This window comes from Mesoplodon mirus (assembly GCF_964341445.2).
Source record: "Mesoplodon mirus genome assembly, chromosome: 2".
NCBI lineage: Eukaryota > Metazoa > Chordata > Mammalia > Artiodactyla > Ziphiidae > Mesoplodon > Mesoplodon mirus.
In genome coordinates, this window is record NC_138977.1 from 122,297,286 (window position 1) to 122,319,698 (window position 22,413).

Here is a 22,413-nt window from a genome sequence, read left to right on the forward strand (position 1 = left end):
TTGACAGCCAGCAGGATGTTCACATACAGAGGAAACTGAGGGGGCTGTGTGTGTCCCTTGCCTGGATCAAACTAGTGTGAAAGATTAAAGAACATTCACAAGACAAAACTCAAAACTGACATTTCAGCAGAAGTGAGCCATCCGAGGCAGAGGCCCCGAGGAGTTTCCCCATCTCCTATCAATGTAGGAATGGAGTTTAAGCTGGTCGGTTCAAAGCCATAAGGGCAGGCCGACCGGCTGTCTCTGGTAAGGCAGACAGAAACGCCTGATGATGCGTCAGGGACAAGGACACACAATGAGGAGAAAGTGCAGTGCATGAGAGAAAAGGCTGGAATAAAAGTGCCAAAATACTGGGGGGTGGAACTGTGACTGTGTTTCTCCTTTCTAGTTTTTCCAATATTCTTATAACAAGAATCTTTTTTAATTTTTATTTTTTTAATTGAAGTATAGTTGATTTACTATGTTGTGTTAATTTCTGCTGTACAGCAAAAGTGACTCAGTTATATATATATATATATATATATATATATATATATATATTCTTTTTGCTATATTCTTTTCCATTATGGTTGGAGATTGAAAAGGAGTTGAGGTGGGGGAGGGATGGAGTGGGAGGTTAGGGTTGGCAGACGTAAGCTATTATACGGAGAATAGATAAACAACAAGGTCCTACTGTAGAGCACAGGGAATATTTTAATTTTATGATTCAAAAAGTATTAAAATAAACAGTTGTTAACAGTAGGTTCCGAAGGTAAGTTCTCCCTCAGCACACAGTTCCCATCACCTGTCCTCTACCCCCTGGGGCACAGTGGTCACAGCCACAGTGCAGGATGACCGCCAGTCCTCATTACACATTAAATCCTGACACTCTTGGAGGCCTGGCAGACCTACGCTCAACACAGCCTTTGGGGATAAAGGTCCACGATTAATAAGTCCTTAAGGACTTTCCCATCTTTGTCCATTAAGGACATGATGATATTGTTTAAATTATAGCATATTTGTGGTTGAAAGCCATGGTTAACTGTTAAAAGTTAATCGTTATTGAGTCAATAAAAGATAACTCCGTCTCCCCAAGAGAGACTAATTAACTTGGGAAATCTCAGCGAGAACAGATCAAAGAGGGAGCATATTTCTCTCTACATGACTTTCCGAGTCCAGCAGAGTGAGTTCTTAAAGGGCAAGGATTTTGTGCGCTCGGCGTCACGTGGGTGGCACAGACGGGTGCCTGAGAAATTCTTCTCTTGTTGGAGAGAACAACCAACAAACCCTCATGGCGTAAGTTCACTTTAGTTAACTTCATCATTTTCTCTATTTTGTACTATTTGAATCTTCTCCCTTTTCTTTTTTTTTCCTTTTTTTCCTTTAACTTTTCACAAATTTTGATTAGTGAAGATTAACTCACTGACCAGCTCATGCCTCAGAAAGTGAGAGATTTTCTGTCTTCCTGGGAAAACTTGTATTTCCCCAGGACTCAGCCTGCTGTGCTCGTAAGAAGCACAGCTGCCTCTTCCCTGCAAGTCTCTGTGCAGAAGGCCTCTGCCCACCAGCACCTGCCCTGCTGATCCCAACAGTCTTAAGACATCATTTTCTGTACTTGGAGTTTGGTGACAATTAATGATTTCTTGACACTGATTTTGCTTAAGATGACAACTCTTAAGCCTATGGAGATCAAGGCTGAAAAGGAGTGCGATTATCTTAAAATTATACAGAAAAGGGACAATGGAGATTCCATAGCTTCAGTTCCTGGTGAAGTTGAAGAAATGAAAGCTCAGAGAAATTAAACATCAAGAGCTGGTCAGCGGCCAAGGCAGGACGAGGCCCCAGGAAGCCTGGTCACACTGGGCATTGCTCCAACCCCCAGCCCCGGCCCTGGCTCTGTGCCCTGCAGCCCCTCCAATGGCACTGCCACGGCCCCTCCCCCAGGGCTTCGCTCTCCTTTTAACCCCAAATGGGGGCATATTATGAACTGCTCACGAGGGAAAAGCAAACTAATGTCTCAGAAGTGTGGACAGGGCATGGCAGGAGAATAACGATAGACAGTCAGATCAGAGGGTCCCACACAGGACCGCAGGCACAACCACTGATGACGGCACTGTGAGGAGGGAGGGAGGGGAGCAGCTCACCCGGAAGCCAGCCCTGCTGCCCTGGGACAGGGGACAGGGTGGTCTCAGTTCTGTCTGGAATCTACTACTGTCAATCATGCTCATCATGGTGATAGGTTCTTCTTGTTGGTGTTATTGCCCGGGGTCTTAGTTGCGGCAGGCGGGCTCCTTCGTTGTGGCATGTGAACTCTTACTTGCGGCGTGCATGTGGGATCTAGTTCCCTGACCAGGGATCGAACCTGGGCCCCCTGCATTGGGAGCGAAGAATCTTATCCACTGTGCCACCAGGGAAGTCCCCCCATGGAGATAGTCTTAATATGAGGTTTTTTAAAGGGCTTCATTTACCCTGTGCTCTACATTATTCTACTTGTCCCAATGCAGCTGAAATCTGTCACTTTGGCTGGAAAAGGGGGCAGATGGAAACAGTGGAAACATCCACACTCTCTCTCATCCAGCTGTCTGCACACTCGGCCAGGGGCCAATGTTCACCCATTTTAAGCAGGTGTTCTCCCCCCAGAGGAGGAAGATTCAGTGTAGAGTTAAGGCAACATACTGTGTCACCCATTTGAATTGAGCCCAATGAAAACAACATGGGTGACAAGTACACCTTTTATCAGCAGAAGTCCTAGCTGCCGGACCAGCTGGATTCTCCACCACACTTCACCCAGGATAGACATGAGTGATGGGCTGTACCAGCCCTGGCAGCCTCAGAGCCTCCTTTTCCCACATCAGTCCACATGGTGGGCCCCAAGGAAACCCCCTCCCGGTGGTCTTGTACTTGTGCAACCTCTGCCCCTCCCACCCGCATTGTCTCTGGACTTGGCCTTGGGACTTGCTTGGACCCATGGACATTAACAAGCACAGTGCAAACAAGCTTGCACACTCATTTGTGGAAGTCAGTCTCCACACTGCAAAGTAACTCGGGCTGGAAGATGGGAGGGCACAGAGGGACCCGGGGGTTATTTAGACCATCTCCCCGGGGAGGTCACAACTGCACGTGACCCCAGCAGAACTGCCCAGCTGTGCCCAGTCAACCCACTGGATCCCAAGAACAAATAAGCAGCTATTGTTTGAAGCCCCTAAGCCAAGTGAGGGGGTAGCTTGTTATACAGAAATAGATCCTTGAATTAGTACATCCCTACTGGGGTTTTTAAAGCCCCTCTATATCTTCTATACAAGGGCAGAAAGGGAAAAAGGAAACTCAGGCTTAAAATACCCTTGCTGAGTAACGGTTCTACCACTAACTCATGCAGTCCCTTCCTTAGAAAATTAGTCTTTTTGTTTCTTTCTCTAAAAATAGTAGCAGCCAGAACACTCCACTGTTGGTGGGAGTGTAAATTGGTGCAGCCACTATGGAGAACAGTATGGAGGTTCCTTAAAAAACTAAAAAACAGAACTACCATATGATCCAGCAATCCCACTCCTGAGCATATATCCAGAGAAAACCATAATTTGAAAGAATACATGCACCCCAATGTTCATTGCAGCACTATTTACAATAGCCAGGACATGGAAGCAACCTAAGTGTCCATCAACGGAGGAATGGGTAAAGAAGATGTGGTGCATATATACAATGGAATACTGCCATTTGCAGCAACATGGATGGACCCAGAGACTGTCATACTGAGTGAAGTAAGTCAGACAGAGAAAGACAAATATCATGATATTGCTTATATGTGGAATCTAAAAAAATGGTACAAATGAACCTATTTACAAAACAGAAATAGAGTCACACATGTAGAAAACAAACTGATGGTTACCAAGGGAGAAGGGGGGGAGGGATAAATTGGGAGATTGGAACTGACATATATACACTATTGTATATAAAATGGATAACAAATAAGGACCTACTGTACAGCATAGGGAACTCTACTCAATACTCTGTAATGACCTATATGGGAAAAGAACTTAAAAAAGACTGGATACATACATATGTATAACTGAATCACTTTGCTGTACAGCAGAAACTAACACAACATTTTAAATCAACTCTACTCCAATAATTATTTTTTTAATAAAAAAATAATATAAAAATAATAGCAACCAATCTAATGCGTGACTATCATGGGTGGTGTGAAGTTAGGAGAGACATTGTATGTATGCATTCATTTATATCATAGCTTGATCAAGAGAAGATGTAGACAGGTTACAGAAATAAGTAAAACATTCTTCATGCTCAGGAAATGAATGTGCTTCATAAATTTCAGATATTATGATATTTCCGAAACATTTTCTCCTCTTATCAAACCTCTCTGTTCCCTGGTCTCCTCTATCAACATTTTACAAGAAAAAATTCAATTGTTTCACCTAAATGGTTGTTTAGCTAATCAGTAATTGACCCCCTTCTACTCTTTCCATTTGAAATAGACACACTTGCCGTGCAGCAGCACCGATGAACTGGGGGGAGCTAAGGTGAGGTGCTGCAGACGAGGGCCTGGCTCCTGCTGACACGGAGACTATCTAACCTGGGTGAGGACCAGTCTTAACGATCACGGGAGGTTGTCCCAAAGGCAGTCCTGCCTCACCCATCCTCCTCCCTCAGATCCTGAAATAAAGTGACAAAGGAGGTAAATTGTGTTGATCAAATAAATGCTTTGAAAACCCACTTATCAGTGGCCGGGTCTGGTTTCCATCACTAATGAGTAATACAAGCCCGTGTACAGCCCTCCTGCCTCTGTGGTCTGGCCTGAGATTTCATCCAGAATGAAAAGCAGGAAACCAGGAAGACAGGGAGAGGGAAGGGATGGGGGCTGGAGAGAGGATCGGAGTGGAGGGGGCAGTCTGGGGGTTCTGAGTGATTGTGTGTGTGTGTGATTTTTACCAATTAAACCTCTGATGAATAAATCCAAGCCAAACTGTTTCCGTTGTCATTGTTATGGTTGGTGACATTTTAGACAGCAGAGTTCTAAATTCCTAACAAGTGCCTCTCTGGATATTTGAGTCAACTCGAACTGGAACCCGGGCCCAGCCAGCAGAGTCTGGTGAAGTCTAAATCAAATAGCATCAGGCTTCCTGATTTCCGTGGTAGGACATCAGGTGTGACATTAGCTTCCAAAGCACCACAGTCTCCTTCCGACAGCCAGGTACGACATTGGTTCTCGCCTTAAAGTTAAAACCTGAACCAACCGTTACCCAGCACACAGCAAAGTGTGACTGATGCACATGCTACTAGGACACTCATGTGCTGAGGGGTCCACGCGAGCATCTAAGTTCTCTTTGTGCCAGAAGTTTAAAGGCTCCGAAGCAGCAGGACAAGAAGAATACATGCCCTTGGGGATGCTTTCCGTAGCGACACCACCAGCTGCTAAATGAATGTTACACGTCCAACTGTTTGATTGAGAGGAAATGCTAGAAACGGCCCTGTGGAGAATGTTCCTGCACCTTCTGTAAAACCAGGCAAAGATGTAAAATATTTACATCAGCATTTTTAGTACGTTTTCTCCCCAATTCAGGTCAGAAGTCACTCTACTAGGGTCTTGGGAAGGGAAACTTGGCAGTTGGCATGATGGGTACAGTTCCCCACTTTGGAGACCTCCCTGAGATGCCAGGTCACAGTAAAGCTGCTTGTGGTGTCCTGAAGAATAAGGGGAGACGTTTAATGATATCAAGAAAGGACAAGATTTCATCCATTTCCCAACAGAGATGCTTTTGTCAATGGGACCAGAAATATTCACAGTCAATGACTGCTCCCCCCAGCAGCTCTCACCCCACTGGGGAGAACCTGGCATGTCTATCCCTGGTCAGCCAGTGAAGCCAAGGAGAGTGCTGCCCACATTGCCCATCTCTGACCAAGACTGCGACCGAACCTGCCCGGAACCCTCTCCACGTGGCTGTGAGTTCAAGCAGGTGGTCCCCGAGCTCTGCTGGCCTTGGAGCTGGTCTCTCTGCTTAGTTTCACTTTGTGTTCACCTAATAATTCACTTCTGCATGAAGACGACACCCTGAAGGCCCTGCCCTTCACATCCTTGGGGACCATCTTCACCTTGGCCTTCAACTATCAGTGACAGGAGATCATAGCGTCCCTAACACCTGAACACACACACACACACACACACACACACACACACACATACGACTGTCCTTTATTGGGTTTGGGTTTTGTCTCTTTTTTTTTTTTTTTTTGCGGTACACAGGCCTCTCACCGCTGTGGCCTCTCCCGTTGCGGAGCACAGGCTCCGGACGCGCAGGCTCAGCGGCCATGGCTCACGGGCCCAGCTGCTCCGCAGCATGTGGGATCTTCCCGGACCGGGGCACGAACCCATGTCCCCTGCATTAGCAGGCGGACTCTCAACCACTGCGCCACCAGGGAAGCCCTGGTTTTGTCTTACTCTTGTGACTGCGTTCAGCAGAAGGAAAGCAGTTGTTGTCCGTGTGCAAATGAGCAGAGAGAAGGCAAAGGAGGAAGAAGAGCCATGTGGCCAGTGTCCTGGGCCCTCTCCTGAGTAGTAAAAGCAGGTGAAGGGCACCCTCTCCGGAGTTAGGGGGCAGAGAAGGCTGGAACAAGCTGTAGTTACTGTTTTTTAGAAAAAGTGTGCTCTCTTTGCCATGAGAGAGTAGAAGCAAGCTTTCAGGGGGCATCAGAATACTCATCAGAGAACGTGGCATTAATCCTGAGACCAAGGAGGGGCTGGTTGTGCAGACACGTGCGAGGGGGCTTCCACACCCTGGGACTGAAGTGCACCAGAGTCCAGGCAGAGGAGAGTGCAGGGCTCATCCAGGGGCCCCAGGATGTGAACCAGGTAGGGCAGGGGCAGGACACACAAAGTGGACAGGAGGTGAGATCCAGAGCAGGAGAATCTTTGCAAACCTGTGGTTCCCCACCTGAGGGCCACAAAGCCCGGAGAAGCTACGGCGTTAATGATGGGATGGGAGGATCCACAGGTACACGGAGCCTTGCATGCAGAATAACGTTGCACACATATGAACTGCTTTGCAATTACATATCGATGCTTCTGTGATCAACTTAGTATCAGCTGAAAGTATTACCAGACATAAAATCAAATGAAAATCATTTTTGAATTCACAGAGGCTTTGAAAAGTATAATGACATGGGCTTTTTATCATTTTAGTAGAAATAGTAAAAGTACAACTATTATCGTGTGCGGTCTGCAAAATTTGGAGGCATAATAAAATGTTTGGAGATCAGTGCTATAGGCAATGGAGAACCACCGAACATTTCTTAGAAGTGACGCGTCATGAAAAGATTTGCTTATTTTAAAAAGGGGGAAAAAGGACTTCGCTGGTGGCGCAGTGGTTAAGAATCTGCCTGCCAATGCAGGGGACATGGGTTCGAGCCCTGGTCCGGAAAGATCCCACATGCCGCAGAGCAACTAAGCCCGTGCACCACAACTACTGAACCTGTGCTCTAGAGTGCGCGAGCCACAACTACTAAGCCTGTGTGCCACAACTACTGAAGCCCGTGCACCACAACTACTGAGCATGTGCTCTAGAGCCTGCAAGTCACAACTACTGAGCTCGCATGACACAACTACTGAGCCCGCATGCCACAACTACTGAGCCCACGTGCCACAGCTACTGAAGCCCGCGGTGCCTAGAGCCCATGCTCCACAAGAGAAGCCACTGCAATGAGGAGCCCGCGCACCACAACGAAGTGTAGCCCCCACTCGCTGCAACTAGAGAAATCCTTCGTTGCGCACAGCAACGAAGACCCAACGCAGCCAAAAATAAAAATAAAATAAATTAATTAATTTTTTTAAAAAGGGAGGGGGGGAATCCTGCTGGCCTGCGGGTGCCATGGAGAGAGGCTGGACAAGCCAGGCTGGAGGAGGAGACAGGACCCTTGCGGCAGAAACGGGAGGACGATGAGGATGACGCCCAACAGATAGGACTTGGTGGCCAATCAGATGTGAACGTGCAGGAAAGGGAGTCTGGGCTGATGACGGATTTCTAGTCTGGACAGTGGGCGTCCATGGCGGTGGATTGTGAGCGCAGGGGCACACAAAGGAGGGGTGTTGGGGAGCTGTGAGCCGACCTCCGGGAGATGAGTGTGGTCAGCAGAATGGCCTCCAGAGATGTCCACCCCCTAAGCCTTGGCTCCTGTGACCACGTGGATTACAGAGCAAAGGGGGTTTAAGGATGCAGATGGAATTGGTATCTCCCATCCCCTGACCCTGAGATGAGATCACCCTGGACCCTCTGGGTCAGCCTGATACCAAAATAAGGGCCCTGAGATGTGGAAGAGGAGGTAGGAGGGTCAGTGTCAACGGGATTCCACTGGAGGAAGACTTAATAGCCCATCACTGCTTCGAAGGTGGAGGAAGCCCCCAAGCCAAGGAGAGCCCAGAGCTGCGAGAGGCGAGAGGATGGGTCCCCAGGGCCTCCACAGAGGAACTCGGCCCCAGCCACTTCTTGACTTCAGCCTGGGAGACCCGTTTCAGAATTTCACCTCCAGAACCACAGTGAGAAATCTGTGTCATTCTAAGGCACTAAGTTTACAGTCTTTCGCTATAGCAGTGACAGGAAACTAACACAGCAAGTTAGCTCTGAAGTGCACGTGGGACATTAGGAGGGACGGAGCAGAGATGCTGCCCAGAAATGTGTCTCCTTTCAGGGATGAGCGTCGACCCCACCCACACGCCTCTGTCATGCGCAGACCCTGGTTTTACTGTTAGGGGTGGGTGCTGCCTGGGGTGACAGGGGACATTGCAATTGGTGACTCTGATAAACAGGGGTTCTAAAAATGGCTCCAGTTCACAAAAGCGAGAGTGCACTCGGCTGAGCAAGGCCTCCCCGTGTGAAGTAGGTGGAGGGAGGCCCAGCCCTGGCAGGAATGCAGGGCCCCGGGCCCCCCACTCACCTGCAGCCTCGCCCAACGCCCAACACTCCAGGCCACCTCAGTGCTCAGTCTCGGTCTTCCCATCTTCCAGCCAGAGGTGAGGAGTTGGCACGCGCACCCCTCACCCCCTCGGCCCGTGCCATGCCTGGCATAATTGAAGGATTTCTCCCTTCTACAAAAACGAGTGGAAACTGAAAAATGAATGTGCTATTAAGCATAAAAGGTGTAAGCCTCATAAAATTTAACAAAAATGAAGATGAAAGCCTTCAGGGGCCAGTTGTAAGTTGATCAACTGGGCGCCCTGCCAGGAAGACGTTACCAAGAAGTCCGGTCAGAGTGGACGTTTCCTGAGGCTTACAGGACACCAGCACTTCATACTCATAACTCCGTGGGCCCACTGGGGCAGGTGCCATGCTTATCCCCTTTGCAGATTCCAAAGTTTAGCCACAGAGAGGTTAAGCTGCTTAAGGAAACACAACCAGTAAGCGGCAGAGCCAGGATTCAGGCCCAAACAGCCTGCCTGCTGGGCTCAGCCCTCCCCCCCTCCCCCAGCCCATTGCCTCTCCCTGATGTCATAGCTTCCTCCTAACCTCTCCCCTCCCCCTCCCCTCTCCCCCTTCCCTCCCTGACACCCCACCCCCACCCCCGCTGCACTCCTTCTGTCCTGTCCACACCCACACCGGCCTCCAGGACATGCCAGACATTCCTCTGCCCCAGGGTCTTTGCACCTGCTATTCCTTTTAGAAAACTTTTCTCCCCTCATCTCCTTTCAGGTCATGTGAACATCTCTGTGAAGACGCCCCGAACTCCTCTAAAGGGACCGGGAGCTCTGTCCTTGTACCCCGGGGAAGGCCTGACCCAGATAAAGGAGGTGGGACAGGGCCCGGGTGAGGAGAAACTTCCAGGTGCCTCTGGGCAAGGGTCAGGCTGCTCTCGGAGGCCAGTGGGGGCCAGGAGGCTGGCTGGCTGGCTTTCGGCACTCCAGGACACACACAGCTGGGCAGTGGTTCGAGTTGCTCTGTGCCCAGTTTTCCAGTCCATTGTGGTTGACTGGTCAGTGGATACAAAAGAGTCGTAGCCTTGACATGGGAGGTGATGTGGGGAAGGAAGGAGACACGCCTGTCCTTCGCTAGAGGACCAGGAAGGCTGTCCACCCCCTGCAGACAGAGAACCCTGCTGGCCTTCACTGTGAAGCTGGTGGAGCCCAGGTTCCTCCCATGGTCACTGCAGACATTTACCCCATGTGTGCACCTGTGCTCTCACCCAGGACACCAACGGCCCGGTGAGAAGGGCAGCCCTGTCCCCACAGGAGGAAACCCAGGCGTATCTGTGACCTCAGCGTCACCCCATGCTCAGTGCTGCTCTGGGCCTGGACATGGGCTCCTAGAACAGACAGGGAGGGCAGCACACAGCCCATCACAGACACAGACCCAGAGGGTGCTCATCTCAGACGGAACCCGGAATTCTCAAACCCCACCCTGAACAGATGCATTCCCACCACACCTCAGGGGCCTGCTTCTCCACACCCCTGAAATTTCTTCACTCCCAAAGAAATTCTTTGGTAGAAAACGCAGGTGCCGTTAGAGCCACAGGTCAGAATTTATCTCCTACCACCTCCTGGAGAGCATCTTCAAGGAGAGCATTCTGCTCAACATCATTTACGCTTAAAAACAGAAAAGTATGGGAACTTCCCCAGTGGTCCAGTGGTTAAGACTCTGCGCTTCCATTGGAGGGGGTGTGGGTTTGATCCCTGGTTGGGGAACTAAGATCCCACGTGCCACATGACGGAAAAACAGAAAAGTATGACTTGGTAAGGCACCAGGTAACCTGCCTCAGGGCCTTTGCACCTGCTGTTCCTTTTCGAAAACTGGGGAGAAGACCTGCCCTCCTCTGGGCTTGTGTAAGAGCTGGGTGGTTTCTCATAAGTGTGTCAAGCACAGAGATCAACATTACAAAAGGTTCATTTCTACACACATGGTGAAAAGAGATGACAGTTGTAGAGGACCCTGTATTGTTACGTTATGACTGACCTACACCGCAGGACTTATGCTAGGGTATTTCCCAAAGCACAACTCTGATAAAACGTCCTCCTCGATACCAAGCTGTAAGTTTAACAACGTCTGAGCTTTGAAGTGAATCAAATTTATATTTAACTCAAGCACATACTTTTAAAAACTTTTCTGCCTAAATCTTTATTTTCCCCAAGAAGTAAAAATGGAGGAAAACCTCGAGTACAATTGTGCATTTACTCTTCTATAAATTTGGCAACATGTTAAAACCTGTTGCATTTCAGTGTCAACCTTCTAGATTTTTAGCATTAATAGTACCGGCTGCATCAAGCAGGGCTGAAAATGAAACACGAGTAAAGCTCCAGAACTGGACCACAGAGGTGTTCCTCACCAGCCACTGGCCCTAAAGGCACAGGGTGGCAAAGGTTCCCCCCTCCACCGGGGGACCAAGAAGAGCCCCATATGCTGTCACAGGCATAACATTTCTTCCAAGTTTTGTGTTCAGTCTTAAAAATTAACTTGCATTTTACTCCATGGCATTTGCTTTACCATAAAAATACTGTTTGAAATCACTTGCCAGTCAAATAACCCTTCCTCACCCGCTCCACACCAGGGCAGGCAGAGCCCCGTCTGGGAAGCTCACGGGTAGGTGAGCCAGGCACCAAGCTTCGAACACGTTTCATTAGGTCCGTTTGGGGCATTTCCACAAATGAAGTAATTTTATTCACGCAGGATGTAACTCAACGCTTCAGGAAGCAATGATATCAATTTCAATGTATTGAAAAATAAATAGTAAACAGCATGTTTTTCAGTTTTTAAACAAGGAAATTAGTTAATTTTATTTACTAATAGAAATAAAAGCCTCTAACCTAAAGTATAGCCTGATCATTTACTTTCTCTAAAAAGAAACACAAATTGGATTTTTTTTTTTAACATAAAAAGGACAAGACCCACAGATAGATAAACTCTTCTACCTGCTGGCGCTACAGGGACTTCCCCAGTTACTGACTGATTTTGGTAGATGTGCATCACCACTGCAAGCCTGACGTCACAATCTGATGCATTCAGCTACTTCTCGGCATCTCAGAAGCAGCCCCATCCCAGAGTAAAACTGCTCTCTGGCACTTTTGGCACTTTTCCCCTCCAGAACATGAAGCCCTAAAAACCGCCACCTGGAAGAACACAAACATGTCACAAATCTGTGGTTTTCTGACTGTTCCACAGTGAGGAGACAGTTGAGAAAGGGTGCTGTGGTCCCTGCCACCACCAATCCCACACGAGGCGCTGTGTCTATCACCAGCTCCCTGAAAGGCATGTGTGGATTTCACTGGCTGTTTTAATAGGTTTCAAGAGACATTCACATTAAAATAGGTTCTAAGAGATGCTCATGTTTTGTTTTAACATGGGCTCCAAAATGTGTGAAGATATACCTAGAATCACATCTCAAGGCATCATCAAAAAGAGATCTGTTCCAAAAAAGTGTTAAAAGAGGAAGCCAGGCTTCCCTCACAGCTGTTTCTGGGGCCACATTTTTTCCATTAACTGTTTAAAAGTCTGAATCAGGAGCAAGAATGGCCACGTATACATCCGTGATCGCGTGCGTACACAAAGAAGTACCTTTACGCTGACTTAAGGAAAAAAAGGACACTTTGTGTCCCCCAAACATCTGCCTGCTACAGGCCTTGCAAGAGGGTTCACGACCCCTGCAGATGGGGCCAGGGAAGCCTAGAAGGTTAGAAACAACCCCGACAAGTCTCCTGAGTGCTGCCATCACAGAGGTTCATGTGTATGACAGCAAATACCATGCTCTGATCTCAACGTGAATCACTCCCTAAAGAAAACAGAGCTATCGCTTGCTACACTCCTCATGGCATTTTGGCTGTTGATACGGTCTCAGGATGAAAAACTCCCATCAACAACTTTTCCTTTTTGGTCTACACAGCACCATAGTTAGTGGCATGTTTTTTTGTTGGTTGCTTTTAAATCTTAAGCAACCAGGTATAAGAATACAACCAAAGTGACAGATTTGAGGTTTCATAGGCAGAGGTCTCTCTCTTTTTTTTCTCAGATTTTTGCTCCTTAAAAAATGGGGAGGGGGCTTCCCTGGTGGCGCAGTGGTTGAGAGTCCGCCTGCCAATGCAGGGGACATGGGTTCGTGCCCCGGTCCGGGAAGATCCCACATGCCGCAGAGCGGCTGGGCCCGTGAGCCATGGCCGCTGAGCCTGCACGTCCGGAGCCTGTGCTCCGCAACGGGAGAGGCCACAACAGTGAGAGGCCCGTGTACCGCAAAAAAAAAAAGGGGGGGGGGAAATAGTGTGAGGTTTCAAAGCTAAGAGTTACTCTGACCGTAGCTGGCCCTCAATCAAGGGACGGCTAACCATGCCATTTCCTCTTTGTTCTTCTGTGCATTATCTCATGGCAAAATTTCACTCTGGATGCCCAGATCTGAGGTGCCTTTTCATATTAGATATAAATTAATCCAAAGGTCTAGAGCTCTAAATTTCCAGAGTCATGACAAATGCTTAACTTACTTCAAAAATCTCTTGCATAAGTATCTCATCCCTCAGCTCAAACAAACGAGAAAGTCAAAGGCAAGAAAGGATACATACATTGGAGCACCTCCTATAATCCATATACACGCGCATTCTCTATACAGGTTCTACATGGTCAAAGGAGTTGTTTCAGCTAATATAGCCTCTAGTGTGGAGTTCGTCGGAACACAGCCCGTCGGGGCCCCACCAGCATCATACGAAACAGCAGTACTTCTTCCACCACGACTTGGACAGGGTCTTCATCTTGTCCGGAGTCCTGCTCTTGGACTTCTTGGGCTGCTGCTGAGAGTCCGAGTACTGGATTCCGGCGACGATGGCTGCATCAAAGACCTCTTTGAGGTTCTTCTGAGTCAAGGCCGAGCACTCAATGTAGGAGGCGGCTTTGATCTCCTCAGCACACAACCTGGCCGCCTCCTCGGGCACGGGTTTCTCTTTGCATTTGTCCAGCTCAATGAGGACTTTGACGTCTTCTCTGAGATCCGACTGCGTCCCCACGAGGATGATGGGGGCTTTGGGACAGTGGCACCGAATCTCCGGCACCCATTTCTCACTGACGTTCTGGAAGGAGGAGGGGCCCACGACACTGAAGCACAGGAGGAAGATGTCGGCACTGGTGTAGCACAGAGGCCGGAGCTTGTCAAACTCATCCTGCAAGCAAGCCAAGCACCCAAACGTTATCTTTTACATCAGTTCTCATCAGCACAAAGACCGTTTGAACTGTTTTCTGGAAAGGGTCTGGCAGGTAACAGAAAGCCCATGAGGGATGGAAGGAAGGGCCAGAGTCCTCGAAAGGCCCCTGCTGCCAAGTGGGGCAATGCTCCCAGCCCCTGGAAACCTGCCCGATGTGCGCTCAACATTTTCCTTGATGCTCTAGACCTACTTGCAATTTACCACAGAAAAGGTCCTTAAATTAGATGGATTTTCAAAATAAAATTTACTCCCTCTAGGCTTCAGCGCAGAGTAACTCAGACCCACTCCTTCAACTCTGGTACTTAGTCAGGCTCTTAAAACGTACACGGTACCCACGCTGATCCTCGGGGCTCCACCCTGACTCCAGGGAACCCCAGTCTGTGAACCCAGCGCCTCTGTAAGGACCCATCCCTGCCCATCCTCACGGCAGCGATGAGCCATGCCTGTTCCATCCCATCTGTGCTGTGCACACCCAGGGCACATTCAGGGCACACGTGGTGCAGAATCATGGGAATCAGACACAGGTCTGGAGCTGAGGACCTGGACTTGGCCACTCTTTTTAGGGACCCGGAGAATGTGTGCCTCTCAATGTCACATACAACAGTGGTGAATACAGTCTCACGCTTGCTGGATATAACACTTTCTTCTCGATTTAGCTTTTTCTCCCTCCCTCCTTTTCTCTTACTTTCCCTCCCCTTCTTTTCTCTCCATGAATCCCAGAGGCCTCCATGCGTGATGCTTTGGGAGGATAAAGAACCAGAGAAAGGGTGTACCCACCCAACTTCTGAGGGATAGAGAACTGGATGGAACAAGTTAGAGCTGATTATATAAACCAACCACCCACCACGCTGCTGAAGGCCGTGCCGCACCCACTCACTAACAGAGATGCGTGTGGGACTCCAGGCACCACGCATCAGACACCAGATGCCAGGGGATTTGGCTGGGGACAGACAGACATGGCCTCAGCCCTTGTAGGGACATCTGTCTCCAAATCAGTGTTTCTTTATATCAAACACCCTAGAGTCCCCTGCAGCACCATATTTAGCTAACTGAAAGCTTTCACTCATCTCTCTTCTAGGAAAATATTTACATCATCTCATTTCTATTTGAAATTTCTATATGTGGGTGCCAACCATCCTCAGGTGTAAGGTGACAAATAGATTCCCAGCAGCAAGGAAAAGGTAAACATCACCCAAGTTTCTGCCGCTCAGTTGACACATATGATTATTTACAAACTATTATTTACGTGCATGTTATGTTGCATCTGTGGCCTTTTTCTAGGGATAAGGGAAGCTTGGATCTTTTTATTTGAGTTAACTTTCCTCATCTGAGGCTCCGTATTTCAGTTTGTGGGGCAACAACCAAGTAACAATATTAAAGTCAACCAATATTAAAGTCCTTCCTCAGCAAGGAATACGGCATCTCTCCGTGTCACTGCCACTTCTCCGACTTCTATTTGCAAAAGTTAAAAAGAAAGAAAGAAGAAAAAAAGACTTGGATTTTTTAGTGCCAACTTTGTGCTGAAAGAAGAAACACAGAAACCCATCCAGGTGGCCCACAGCCCAGCCACGAGGATCTTTTAATGAAACATTCCCTCTGTTCTCAGAGGCCTGCAAGGAAGAAGCACAGGACGGAGGCGTTGCCTGCGCTGCTGGCAGTCATCGCACCTGCTGGGCCCTGGATCTGGGGTTGCGTTACCAATAAAAAGAAAGGTGAGCACAGGCCCAGGCCTTGTGACCGGGCTTTGGCAATCTGGCTCCCAGACCTCTGGAGGTTCTGGCGGAGGGACTCGGGAAGCAAGGCAGAAAGTAAACCCTGCTGACCAGAAATCTTAGCTATCTGCTGAAATAAATGCAGCACACATACATGTGATAAGGCCAACTGTAATGGACCCTCAAGGAAACATGTTCTGAGGCCCAGAGATGTGCCTGGGATTCAGGGCAGGGCTGGGTGGGATTGACAGGCCGCTGGACAGCAGTGCTGATCAAGCTGCAGTCGGATTTCTTTTTTTTTTTAAGTATAAAGATTTTCCCAAGTGCCTCATGGTTCAGAAGGCTGAAGAGTTTTCACCTGCTATTGGTCACTCTATTTCAGTCTGGTCAATTTCACCTGGCATGAAATTGATCACAGTGAAACTTCCACAGCATTAAAAACTCCTTTTAACATCTTACATGCTCACTGAGCCCCCAACAAGAAAACCCCAAGGCACAAGAAGCGATTTCTAGTTATTTATCCAGCTCTCAGCTGCTATGTGAAACCTGCGTTTGGTCCCTAGGCGATGGCTACCGGTGCTCACATTCTCTGGGACTTGGCAAAGGAGGTCGCTCGGGTCGCTGTGTCCTCAGGAAGCTACCATGACAACTGCCTGTGGGGGTGGGCGCAGTGCCACGGGCTGGGGCAACACGAAGGAATTATGGCACGTGTCAAATCAAGTCCCTTAAAAGGTAATTTATCAGATCTGGAGTAGGGAGGGTAGGAAAGGACTGCCACCTTGCCCAGCTTTGCTTATGGTCAAAGCAAATACTGATACTTGGGGAGAGGGAAAAAACTGACTTTATCTCACCAGCTGTGTATTTTTCACAAATAGTTTTTGAAGCTGGTTTTCTACAAATCTGTAGATGGTTGGCCTCATTCCTTACACAGTAGACATACTTACTAATCAGGTAAGAAATACTGTGAATCTCAACAAAAAAAACTGCTGGGAGGGCTTCCCTGGTGGCACAGTAGTTAAGAATCCGCCTGCTAATGCAGGGGTCCTGGGTTCGAGCCCTGGTCCGGGAAGATCCGGCATGCCACGGAGCAACTAGGCCCGTGCACCACAGCTACTGAGCCTGTGCTCTAGAGTCCACGAGCCACAACTACTGAGCCCGTGAACCACAACTACTGAGCCTGTGCTCTAGAGCCCATGAGCCACAACTACTGAGCCCACGTGCCACAGCTACTGAAGCCCACGTGCCTAAAGCCCGTGCTCTGCAACAAGAGAAGCCACCGCCATGAGAAGCCCGCGCACCACAACGGAGAGTAGCCCCTGCTCGCCGCAACTGGAGAAAGCCCGCGCCCAGGAACAAAGATCCAACACAGCCAAAAATAAATAAATAAATGAAACAATGGATCTATTAAAAAACAAACAAACAAACAAAAATAACTGCTGGGAGATCAGAAGGATAATTTCCAAATAAACCAAAGCTTACCAACTTGCACCAAAACCTTTTCATTTCCCGAATTATGAACCTTTTTCATGAAAATATGTCTAAAATGATTCTCTTGATGCCTTGACTTTGAAACAGACACTATTAAGGAAAAAATTAAACTCTTTCCTGATAATCAGGATAATCAGGATCATTTCTACATAGTGTTCCTGGTAAAAGACCTATTCCTCTTTCAAAATTGCTCAGAGATTTTCCTCCTGGGTCTACCCATCCTGCCCCTTGAGCTGACTTTGCTGTCCTCCTCCTGTAACCTCACTGGTTTCTTTCACAAGTTCTACTAACAGGTAGACTGTAAGTCTGTTGAGCAGCAAGCCCATGACTTAAGTTTGCATCCCCCAGGACCCAGCACTCCATTCATTCATTCATTCATTCATTCATTCATTTATTTATTATTATTTTTTGGCGGTACGAGGGCCTCTCACTGTTGTGGCCTCTCCCGTTGCAGAGCACAGGCTCCGGACGCGCAGGCTCAGCGGCCACGGCTCACGGGCCATGGCTCACGGGCCCAGCAGCTCCGCGGCATGTGGGATCTTCCCGGACTGGGGCACGAACCCGTGTCCCCTGCATCGGCAGGCAGACTCTCAACCACTGCGCCACCAGGGAAGCCCTCCATTTATTTATTGATCCATTCTACAAACCATGAATAAGCCCCACTCTGTGCCAGGCACCGAGCAGGCATGAGGCAGGGAACCCCAGCCCAGGAAGCCATGTCTGCCAGCAGAACCAACACCTGACCGGCGAGCCAGCAGTGGGCAGCTGCCTGCACTGGGCTGCCTGCTCCTCCCTAAAGGGTCCCAGATAAGCACACTCTTTGGTGTCTTGAGTTTTCCTGCCTTCTGTCTTATTCTCGGGCTGTTCAGCTGCCACATCTTGCTACAGCGGGGAGGCCTCTGTTTATGGAGGCGCTACTCGACCCTCATTTCATTTTAGTTTTTGGCCGTGTGTACGGCATGCAGGATCCTAGTTCCCTGACCAGGGATCGAACCCACGCTCCCCATGTTGGAAGCCCGGAGTCTCAACCACCGGACCTCCAGGGAAGTCCCGACCTTCATTTTAAAGATCAGAAAATCTGACCCGAGGTAGGAAAAACATTCTCACTTTATACAAAGCAATTAAGCTTCCATTATAAATAGCAGCAGGGCATCCAGAAAGATTAAATATTAGAAGAGCCTGTGTTCTTTGATTTTTCTTTTCCACAGGCAAGAAAATGCAGACCGGTTGGTTTTTTCTGCTCCCCATAAAGGGGGAACTGGGAAGCCCCAGTGGAAGGGTAAGGACAGAGCAGAAGAGGCTTGGCTATGACGTGTGCCACTGTGGCCACCGCCAAACCAGCGTTCTGCTGGGGATCAAGGCTGCCCAGTCTTGTGTCACATCGAGGTTTGAAAAACAAAGCCCTGACTGAATTTGCTGTCCCTAGTGGGTGAGTAACTGAGAAGCCCTGGTTTGGAGGAGGTTCTTGGGGACACTGGAAAGCCAGCTTCTTCTTTAATGTATATGGTCGTGTGACACCTCAGAAGTGAAGTGGGCACTTTTACCTGCCAACAAGGTACCCCAGCACCTTCTCAAGTGCTGGAGAGACTACATGCTTAGTAACTGTCACTTTGGCAAACTAAAGAGACGGCACCCTGGGCCCTCACAGAGCACGGTGAGAACTCAGTGACGTGAGCACCACTCAGGGGGACCGGGGTCCCTGGAGCTCTTCAGGGACACCCCAAAGGGGACCTCACACCAGGTCTTCCCACCAGCTCCCTGGCTGTCTTGTCCAAGTGCCTGGCCAAGACAGGAATAAATGTTCACGATTCGGAAGGATCAAGTCCTGGCTCATTCATTCCTCCAGCTCAGGACAGCCTGGGCCGCTGTATCTCTGCTTCAAGGGATGGGAGCAACCCCAGCAAGTCCAACCATGCTTAGGAAGGGAAACATTAACACTTACTGACGTGAACTCCATCTTTTTCTTGAGTAAGTTTATTAAGTATTTGGCTTGTTGACCTTTAATAAAATGATCGTAAGCTACGGCCAACTTACTTTGAGAAATGAATACAAAGCAACATTGATAATTTTTAATAAAAACCAGAAAGTAAATAAGATCAGAAATTCCCAGAAGATAAGAACCGCTCTTGACCCTGTTTCCCCTGTCCTGCCCACACAGAGCCAGGCCAAACCCTGTTTTATTGGCACGGAGCTCTGTGTCCCCACCACCACCCTCTGCAAGGGGCCATACATGGGGGTGGGGCTCTAGAATGGCCCAGCTGGGGCGGGGGTGAAAGGCTTTAAAAGGCCCTTTCCTCGCCCAGCACTGAGCAGCGATGTGATACTGACCTGTCCTGCAGTGTCACAGAGCTGGAGTCTCACGGGCCGCCCATCCACGGAAACCACAGCTTAAAAATAAGACCAAAAGGACTGTCAGGGGGGTCTCTTTTAACCTTTTCCAGAAGAATAATAGCTTTAATTTGTATGACCATTCTCACTCCAAACCCTTCAGCTCCTACTCTGGGTCCCCAGTGAATTCAAGACTTGCCTAAAACAAAGAGGCCTGTGAGGCATTTTTGCACCCAAACCTGCAGGGCGGGCAATTCGCTCCATGCCCCAGAGAAGGCAGGAGGCCAGAAGCTTTGATGGTACCCAGAAGGGCCTGCGCTTTTCTCCCAGCCTCAGAAGATTTATTTTCCTGTCACATTTGTTTCAAAAAACCCAAAAACAACACTGGGGGGTTAAGTGGGAACCAACCTTTCAGCTTTAAGTCAGTGGAAAATCTCACAAATAATTCTGTTTTCCCTTGGGAAACGATCGGTGACTTTGGGGTTTATCATAAAAGTGTGGCTTGTTTTGAGAACACGTGCAAACACAGGCTGCCCGCATTGTCCTGCTTATAAAAGAGGGCACAGCTTATCTCTCCATGTCAGCTCAAAGAGCGGATTAAAAGAGAAAAGGAAAGGAAAGAAAACCATTCCCACCTTTCCACTGGGAAGGGGTACCTGGGGAGGGGCCCGCATCAGGGCGCTGCTCTGAGGTTTCTATCTGAATGAAGTACTCAATTTTGTCTCAATACAACTTTCTAAATCGTTTATACATGTTTACACTACTCAGTTGGGAGGAGGAAAAAAAAGGAAAAAAACAATATCCTTCAGGTGGGAAACCCAGTAGCACAGCACTGCTTTACCTAGGGTGCCTTCCAGGTGGATGAAAGCAAGTCCTTGCCATCATGACTTTCCAAAAGATCGAGAAGCTTGTGTGTAAGTGTGTGTGTGTGTGTGTGTGTGTGTGTGTGTGTGCTTTAAAAAAAAAACACAGAGAAAGTGTTTCACCCTAGCTTCCATGGATTTTAACTTTTTCTTAAATTTCAAAAAGACTTGAAAAATCAAGAGTAAGGACTCCTTTATCTTGGTAGCTACCAAACCAAATGACATAGCACTGTACACATAAGAGCTTTAGTAGCTTAAAGAGATACTGAAAAGATACTAAGACTCAGAAACAGAGCCCATGGGAGCGGTGGAAGCGGGGGCAGGGGAGGCAACGGGGCTCGGAGGGAAGAAGCTGTGTTTACTCTCCAGGTTTAATCCAAACCTCGGCCTTCCCTAGTGCTTCTAGTGCCATTTCCACTAAATCCACTCTCTTCCCCCGTCTCCGCGGCTCTTTAAAGTGGAGACGCCCTCGGGAGGGGAGCCACCAACAGGAAAGGACGGACCCTCGGGCCACAGGTAATGGCACCTGCGCGTCACCTTCCGATCGAAACCCGGCAGCAGCGCCAGCAACGTCGACCTGACGCAACTTCTCTACCCAGGAAACTGACCAGGCCACCTGGGCGCAACCTGTTAGACCCCACCGTCTGCCCCTGAATGGCGAGGCGACCGCCGCTCCCCGCGCCCGGGTTAGGGTTCCCGGTCCCCGCGGCCTCGCGCCCCCCGCAGGCCCCCGCCCCCGCTCACCTGAGAAGTTGTCGAAGGCGGTGGGGATGTACTCGGTGGGGTAGCCGTTGGTGGTGTAGCTCACCACCAGGCTGGTCTTGCCCACCGCGCCGTCGCCGACCAGCACGCACTTCACGCCGCGCCCCTCCGCGCCGCCCGCGCGCCCCCGGCTCCCTGGCGCCCCGGGCCCGCGCCCCCCACGCTCCCGGCGGGGCGGCACCGGCGGCGCCTCGCAGCGGCCCGGGAACGCGGGGTCCCCCTGCTGCGGGGGCATCGGCCCGCGCCCGCCGCGGGGGGAGCTGTCCCCGACCCAGGCGCGCGGTGCAGACAAAGGCGGCTGGGCGGCTCGGGCTGGACTCGGGCTCGCGCGGCGCCGGCTCCGTTCCGCGGCTGAGGACTGCGGGCCGAGCGGCGCGGGGCCCCGCGCTGTCTCCTCCAGCTTCCCGGCGGCCAGGCGCGCTGGGGGCGGGCGCGGGGAGGAGGCGGGGCGGCCGTTCGTTCCCCGCGCCGGGCCCACAGCGCCCCCGCCTGCGCGCCGCGCTCTGCGCTCGAGCCGGAGCCGGGCGCGCGGGGGGCGGGACCGCGGCCGCGGGCGGGGGACCCAGACAGCCGCCGGGGGGCCCCCGGACGCCCGATTGGGGCGGCGCCGAGGAGCCGGGCCCGCAGAGGGCAGCCCCTCCCGGCGCCGACACTGACGCCACCGCCTAGAGGCCCGCGGTCCCGCCTCCTGCGCCCACGCGGCCGGCGGCCAGGCTCCTCCCGGCCCCGCGCCCTTCGCCCCCTTCTCCACGCGGTCCCGGCCTCCTCGGCCACAGCGCTGCACCCGAGGGGCACAGTGAAATGCCTGGGGGACAGTCGTCGGAAGGAGGCTGAATTAACAGCCAACTTTTAGTTTAAGGTCTAGCCGCTGCCCGTCGTGTGATTTTTCTTCTTCCAAAGTAATGTATCCTATCATTTGGGAGCAAAAGAACGTCAGGTCCTTTGTTAATGCTCGTGTGACTTTCTCTTTGGCGTGCCCTGAACCAGACCAGCAAATGTCTTTATAGCCCCAATTCCTTCATTTGCTTAAATGTAATGTGGTGACGTTAGTATTATGGGCGGGGGTGGGAGGGGGGGAATCCGTTTATCTGTGACTCCTTCCTCCTACATC

The 22,413-nt window shown here is 50.0% G+C and overlaps 1 protein-coding gene across 1 annotated transcript; it reads right to left on the reverse strand.

Annotated features, from left to right (window-relative positions):
- Positions 1-11,604: 11,604 nt before the first annotated feature.
- RHOU (ras homolog family member U) lies at positions 11,605-21,737 on the reverse strand. Its single transcript, XM_082642274.1, has 3 exons — positions 21,285-21,737; positions 19,678-19,736; positions 11,605-14,107 (listed from the first exon to the last, which is right to left on the reverse strand). The coding sequence occupies exons 1-3, from the start codon at positions 21,535-21,537 to the stop codon at positions 13,652-13,654; spliced, it is 768 nt and encodes a 255-aa protein (XP_082498400.1). The 5' UTR covers positions 21,538-21,737; the 3' UTR covers positions 11,605-13,651.
- Between the last annotated feature and the right edge of the window lie 676 nt (positions 21,738-22,413).

Coding starts and splice junctions, on each gene's coding strand:
- RHOU (XM_082642274.1), bottom strand. CDS start 21,537: ATGCCCCCGCAGCAGGGGGACCCCGCGTTCCCGGGCCGCTGCGAGGCG. Junction 19,737..21,284: donor CGCCTTCGACAACTTCTCAG/GTGAGCGGGGGC, acceptor CTTATTTTTAAG/CTGTGGTTTCCGTGGATGGG. Junction 14,108..19,677: donor TCTGTGACACTGCAGGACAG/GTCAGTATCACA, acceptor GCTTGCTTGCAG/GATGAGTTTGACAAGCTCCG.